Below are 7,013 nucleotides of genomic sequence, written 5' to 3'. Positions count from 1 at the left end.
CTGCCCTGGCTGGAGAGGCTCATGGCAGAGCCCACTGGAGGCCCCAGCAGGGACCCGTGGGCAAGGCAAAGGCGTGGGGACAGCAGGTGCCACAGTGCCCAGGTGGCTTGGCCTGGGGAGCCAGGGCACTGGGGGGCTCCTGCAAACCAGGGATTCTGCCCTGCACTGGCTGCCCAGTAAAATCCCTCAGGGCTGGGCTGCCAATCAGAATGAAAGCAAGAGCTGTTCAGAAAACACCTCTAAATATCTGTATTTGTGCACACAAGCTGTGCCTGTGCATTTAGATGTGCCTGTACAGCTGTATGTTGTCACACACACATGTGTGTGTGCATCCAGCCCGGCCCGGCACTGGCAGGAGAGGTTTGGAGGCGAGCAGTGCCCTGCACGGGGCGGCACCTGGCAGGGTGGGCACCTCCGGGGCACCGGCAGCACCACGGACACGGGCACGGACACGGACACGGGCGGGGATCAGCCCCGCGGGCCCAGGGAGCGCTACAAGGGCTGGGTCGAACACGGGACTGGGAATGCCCCAAAATGCCCCAGGAGGGAAATCACCCTCTAGGAAGTGCCTCCCATTCAAAATGAAACATTAAATTTTAAAAAAGTAAAACTCGGGCAGGTTATGTAGAGATAGGGTTTTGTTGCTCTTTTTTTTTTTTTCTTTTTTTTTCTGCAGTGCGTGTATAAATGAAGGCAATTTGGGTGCTACAAATATAAGACGAAAATACACCTAATTCCATCATCATATAGATATAATATATTTCACTCTCACCACATAAATACAAAACATCCAAATATCCAAAACATTCAGAACAAAAGTTAGTAGCAAGGGCTCAGCGCTCAATTCATTCATTATTTTTTGACTAGTTGCCTAGAAACTTCAGACGTAAATAATTTACAATAAAATTACTATTTTCTTTTCATCCAGCTCCTTCTGTCCAGTTCTGGTCTATAGTTAATTCTATTTTCTACAGCAACCATTCCACTTTTTGTATTTTTTTTTTCTTTTTTGGTTACAGTTTGGTGGCACGTATTTATACAGTTTGTAAACGCCATGTGTTAAAGTTCAAAGAAAGAAAAGAAACTTAAAACCAAGTAAATAATTTTTCCCCCAAAGAACTACCTAAGTACAGCATCCCTTTTGTGGCAAATTCAAGTACCGAAATTGAACAGAAACTTTTCGATCCGGAATACTAGAAGGTGAAATACATATTTGTGGAGAAAATAGCAGTAAGAATTATGAAAAAAAACCAAAAAACCTTGTTACATAGATGTGTTTTAAAGTACAAAAATAACAATAAAAGATACGATTTGTATATTTTACGTTCGTTTTAAATGAAGTGTGAGCAATATGCGAGAGGGTTATTTTAGGAGGAAGGAAGGCTACAGGGTTTTTTTGTGTTTAGATGAACGTTGAAATTATTTGGAAAAATCAAATAGAGCAATAAAAATTAAAATTATGATCGTAACAGATCTAGATACAAATAGATTCGTGAGTTCCATGATTTATCTGCGGACTTGTTTTTGCAGATAAGCTCCGCGGGACAGGCCCGTCGGAATTCAAATTAAAAAAAAGAAAAAAGGAAAAAAGCAAAAAAAAAAAAAAAAAAGGGGGAGGCATTGTGTTATCTCGAAGGAAGAGACAATTTTATGCAAAATTTCTGCAGCCACTGGTTTCTGTCTCCCCTATTCGTGACTGTACGTTCAGTCCGTTTCGGCCCTTCCCACATTCAAGATTTACCGTGAGAAAGAAAAGTTGCTAGAGGCTTTCCTGACTGGTGCTAAGGGCTCGGTCGGGGCTGTAGTGCAGCGAGTGTGGGGGTAAACAGGGGCCACAGGTGGGGCCCCAAAACCTTTGTGCTTAGAAATCACTGAGTCTGGGAGACACAAAAAAAACACCCCAAAACGGGCATCACCTGGCAGCTCCATCCTCCTCTCTCCGAAATCCGGCTCCCTCGTTCGGCATTGGCTAAAGCCGGTCGAAGGGAGCCCGGCCGACCCTCGCCCCGACCGCTGACCCTCTGCGTCCCTTCCCAAACGAACGAACAGCGCGATCGCCGCTCCCGCACCGACAGACGGCCCGCGGGGCAGGGGGAGCGCACCGGGAGGCGCCCGCAGCCCCTCGCCGCGCCCCGGCCCCGGCCCCGGCCGCCGCCTCGCCTGGCCCCGCGGGCTCCGGGCCCCGCTCCGCCCCGGCCCCGCTCCGCCCCGGCCCGCGGAGGGAGCCGCGCCGCGGGGCTCGGGGGCGGCGGGGAGCGGGGGGACGGCTGCCCGTCCCATAAATACCGCCACAAATAGAGACTATAAATATAAATAGGGGGAAGGTACTTAGAGTCAGTCCAGTGCTTTTTTCTCAGCGCTCTCTTTATTGTTGGTCCGGGAGTAGGGCTCGAAGGCGGACGAGCTCAGGTAGCGGGCCGACAGTTCCTGCAAGTTGCCCGCCAGCGAGCCGGCCACGGCCAGGGGCGCGGAGGAGAGGCGGCCGGCCACGGAGCCCAGCAGCGCGGGCACCGGCAGCCCGAACAGCCCGTGCCCCGCGGCCGCCGCCCCGTGCAGCGCCGCGGGCGGGGGGGGCCCGGCCGCGCCGCTGGCGGCCGGAGGGTGCGGGGAGCCGCCGCCGCCCGGAGCCGCCGCCGCGCTGCCGCCGCCCGCCGCGGCCAGGCCGGGCCCGCGCAGCGCCGAGCCCAGCGCGCCCGTGGCACAGGGCGGCAGGAGGCCGGGCAGCCCCGGCGGGGACAGCAGCCGGCCTTGCTCCAGCAGCCGCAGGACGCTGCAGGTGGCGGCGGTCTCGGACACCACCGACCGCAGCTCGGAGTCCTTGCCCTGGTCCTTCTTCTGCTTGGTGCGCCGGTTCTGGAACCAGACCTTGACCTGCAGGCCGGGGAGAGAGGCAGGGTCAGCGGGGCGGGAGGAGCGGTGCCCCCCGCCAGGTGCCCCGGGACCCCGGCGCGGCTCCGCGGGGCGGGGGGGGCTGCGGGGGAGGGCCCACAGACACTTGGCAGCGGGGAGCGTTTCCAAAACGCACAAAGCCACGCTCACAGAACGCAACCCCCCACACCCTCTGTCTGCTCCCGGTTTCGGGGTGACCCCGGGGCCTTTCGTTCTGCATCTTTAACCAGACCTCTCACTTCGTCCTAGTTTACTACAGGCCGGGAATTCTCTGGGAGACGGAGCCGGCCCTTTCTCACCGCTTTATTCTAAGCCGGCTCAGCCGGAACCCCGGGCACTCCGCGGCTCCCAGCAGCCGCTGCCCGCTCCGACTGCCCTTCCTGGGGTAACAGCAGCAATGAGCTTCTTTCCCCGTATTCCAAACTGGACGCTCTCTCTCTACCCCCAGATAATTTTAAATAATATTCAACTTTAAAAAGGAATCCTGGAAGTCACTCAAAAAACAACAAACAAAACCAAAACCAAATCAAAACACAACAACCACTCATGGCAGGTTCGGTAACCTACGAGCTGTTGAACTTGTCATTCCTATCCGGCAAGGAAAGAAAAAAGCTAATTAACGTGTCAGGGGGATTTACTGTTATATGATGTTTTGTGGAAATATGAAACCGACTTTAAGAAGTTTGGACTTTTTGGATGATTCCCCGTGCTCTCACACACTTTTAGGCCTCCTGTTGGTCCCTGGCCTTTCTGCCTTGGAGGGTGGAGGACCGATTCTCCCCCTCGGATATACAAGGACTCAAAATACAGCCCAAACTTCAGCCCCATCCCCGGATCTCTCATACCCAGGAAAACCCAGGCCGAACATCTCCAGCCCGGCAACCCCAGGGGAAGGTGCCCGTTTCCCTCTGCGGGTTTGAGCGCCTGTATCCCGCTTGCTGCCGGCTGGGCGCGGCTCGGCCTCTCCTCGGCAGCAGGAGAGAAACTCCGCGCCCGGGGGCGGCCGGCTCCGCGCAGGCGGGCACACCGAGCCCCGGCGGGGCCGGAGCGGATCCCCGCGGGCCGGAGCAGGGGGAGCCGCTCCCGGCCCGGCAGGAGTTTGACTTCGTGGCCAAGCTCCGTCCGAGGCCCTCGGGCCGGGCCGCCTCGCCCACAGGGAGAGCCCGCTGGGGCTGGGTGCGGGGACACCAGGGACGCCCTCAGCCAGCAGCTCCCCTTCCCTAGACTCACGCAGCGAGGCACACGCGCAGTTAGGCACACACGCAGCTAGGCACACACGCAGTTCGGGGTCCCCAGCCGGGACTCCTCAGCCACGAACCCCTCAGCTCCATCCCGCCGGCAGGATGCGTCCCCCCGACCAGACACGCGTGGGCACCTCGGGGGCTGCCTCGCCCCTCGCCCCGCGGGAGCTGCGCTGTGGGCGCAGGAGGCGCGCAGGGCCGCGTCCTTGGGGCCCGCAGGGCACGGAGATGCCCGGGCCGGGAAGGGGGTCCCGCAGAGCAGGGCAGGGCAGGGCAGGGCAGGGCAGGGCAGGGCAGGGCAGCCGCGGCTCCCCGTCCTTCAGGCGCTACCTGAGTCTCGGAGAGATTGAGCTGGCGGGCGAGCTCGGTGCGCTCCCGCCCCACGACGTACTGGCAGCGCTGAAACTCCATCTCCAGGCGGTAGAGCTGCTCGGCCGTGAAGGAGGTGCGGGTCCGCTTGGGACGGTCCAGATCAAGCCCTTTAGGCAGAATAATCTCTCGGATTGAACCTTTGGCATCTGGCAAAGAAAGGCGCAGTCAGCTTCATACCCAGGCAACCCTCCTCTGCTTTTCCTCCCCTTTTTATACTTTCTGATTTTTCCAAGGGAAAAAGCCGTCCCCAGCGCCTTCAGGACCGAGACAGGAGTCGGGGTGGAGCAGGGTGCCTGCGACTGAGGCTCTGCACCTGGCCACTGCACCCACGGAAGGAAAAAACCCAGAACAGAGAAGGAGGGAGGGGGCGATGGGGGCCCAGGCCTCTATAATTAATCCCCTCAGCCCATTTAAAAATTACTCTGAATATATTGCACTCACAGTACGACACTGCGGCATCACCCACGGCCCCTCTGGGAAGCTGGGGAGAGAGAGATCCTTCAGGCCAGGCTTTGTGCCTGGAGTGCAGGGCTACTCTTTGTTCCCCTTGGGCTCCGGGCTAGGACTTGCTGGTAGCTACCATACACATTCCGTCCCCCACCCCAAAATATAAACCCTTCTTCTTATTTTTTTTTTAATAACAAGTTTCTCGTGCTTACAAAAAAAAAAAAAAAAAAAAAAAAGAAAAAAAAAAAAAAAAAAAAAAAAAGGAAAAAAAAAGCTTTCCGAGGCAGCAGTGCCCCGACCTGGCTGCGTGCCACTGTGAACGTGGGGACACCTCCAGCCCACCCTGCACCGCTGCCGCTGCCGCTTTGGGGTTTTGGCAACGAGGAGAAGCAGGAGGGAAAAAAAAAAAGGGGGGGGGGGGAGGGAAAGAAACCAAGGCACCAACCAGCCCGCAGAAACCTCACTTTTCTGGTAGCCCCGACTGAAGGACAGCGGGACAAATCTCATTAACACGACTGTCAAGCTAGAGCCAGATTCAGGTTACCTTAAAGCCTTCCCAACTTTACTTGCCGTAATTTTACCTCCTCGGTACGTTTTAAATCAGAGACAATCACGTCATTTTAATCTGACCCTTCTCTGGGTCAACCAGTGGCGTAAGGATTAATTCTGGCTTTCAAGGCCTGCTTCCCACATATTTTGTTCCGATTCTCTTCTCTCCCTCCTCCCCCAAAACACACCTTAATAAAACTGAAATTTCTTCAGGTATTTTTTTTTTTTTTTTTGGAAGGAGTAAGAATAAGACGATTTAACTATTTTAGCCTGGAGAAGGGACGAAGATTGAGGGAAATTAAACGTATAACTATTAAAAAGTAATAATTAAAAAGCCCTTCGTCATTCCTCCATTTATTTTAAGGCTGGTGTTTATTTTAAAGCAGCCCTTTCCCATGGGCTGCCGGACACGGAGAGAGGGGGCACAGAAGGAACGTCTGCCCTCCGAGAGGGCCTTCCTGCCCGCAGCCCCACGCCATCGTACGCGGCCGGCTGCGGGCAGGATGCGCGGGCGCGGAAGGAGCGCGCCCGGCCCGCGGGGCAGAGCCGCGGCCCCCCGAGGGAAAGCTGTCCCCGGAGGGCTCCCCGCGGGGACGGGCACCCCGGGAAAGCTGCAAAGCAGGAAAATAAAAACAAAACAACAATGAGCGGGGCTGGTCCGTTCCGGGGCAGCGCCGGGGAGGAACAACCGCGGCTTAACTTTTCGCCGAGACGCCGGCGGAAATTGGCCGGGCTAAAGCCGGAGGGAGCGGGGTCCAGGGCAAAGCCCGGCCGGGAGCGGGGTCTCTCCCCCGGAGCCGTAGGAAGGACTTTCAATCCAGGGCCAGACCCAAGGCAAAGCGACAAAATAAACCCATCTCCCGGGCGTGAGCACAGCTCACCTTCCCCCACCCTCGCCAAACACCTCAAACTCATACCTCTAACTAGGATCCTCCTGCAATAGTCCGGATCAGCCGAACTAGATTTATTTTTATTACAACCTTCCGTAGCTGCAGAGGCAGAAAAAGTCCCTTGCTGATCCTTCAAAAAAGAAGTAGAAATATTTCCTTCAGACCCTTTGCTTTCCTTGCCCTCTTTATGTCCGTTCTTCGAGACCCGGTTAGCTTCAGTCTCTGAACTGCATCTAACGTCCATTTTGTCTTGTTTCCCAAACATGTAGTGCAATAAAAACAAAACAAAAAACCAAAAAAAAAAAAAAAAAAAAAGCGCCAACAACGATAACAAAAAAATTATAGAAGAGTAGAAGAAGAAGAAGAAGACGAAGTCTATGCTGGATATTGCACGACTTAGGGTGAGATCGGTGGGGATCTGTAAAGCACCTTGAGTAAGGAAGATCGGGTTTTATCCCACTGGAAAAGCAGCGGCTTCCTCAGTCCCAGCGTCCTAATGTGACTGTCCAGCTTCCCAGAGCGCCCAGTGATCAGGTACTCAACAGTACAACTCTAAAATGATTTAATGTCTGCCTTATTACAGAGACATGTAGTTGTTAGACACACAGAGGGACGCGCACTCGCT

The 7,013-nt window shown here is 55.4% G+C and overlaps 1 protein-coding gene across 1 annotated transcript; it reads right to left on the bottom strand.

Moving 5' to 3' along the window:
• Positions 1-2,334: 2,334 nt before the first annotated feature.
• VAX1 (ventral anterior homeobox 1) lies at positions 2,335-6,653 on the bottom strand. Its single transcript, XM_053984130.1, has 3 exons — positions 6,416-6,653; positions 4,461-4,648; positions 2,335-2,871 (listed from the first exon to the last, which is right to left on the bottom strand). Exons 1-3 carry the CDS (start codon positions 6,651-6,653, stop codon positions 2,335-2,337), a joined length of 963 nt encoding a protein of 320 aa, XP_053840105.1.
• Positions 6,654-7,013: the final 360 nt, after the last annotated feature.

Source organism: Vidua macroura, chromosome 8 (assembly GCF_024509145.1).
Source record: "Vidua macroura isolate BioBank_ID:100142 chromosome 8, ASM2450914v1, whole genome shotgun sequence".
Taxonomy (NCBI): domain Eukaryota; kingdom Metazoa; phylum Chordata; class Aves; order Passeriformes; family Viduidae; genus Vidua; species Vidua macroura.
This window is presented reverse-complemented; position numbering and strand designations above follow the sequence as displayed.

Bases quoted from the DNA above. Each gene is read 5' to 3' on its own strand.
- VAX1 (XM_053984130.1), bottom strand. From the start codon at position 6,653: ATGTTTGGGAAACAAGACAAAATGGACGTTAGATGCAGTTCAGAGACT. The intron at 4,649-6,415 runs GTATGAGTTTGA...TTTCTTTGCCAG, and splicing joins CAGGAGGATCCTAGTTAGAG to ATGCCAAAGGTTCAATCCGA. The intron at 2,872-4,460 runs GTAGCGCCTGAA...CCCGGCCTGCAG, and splicing joins TCAATCTCTCCGAGACTCAG to GTCAAGGTCTGGTTCCAGAA.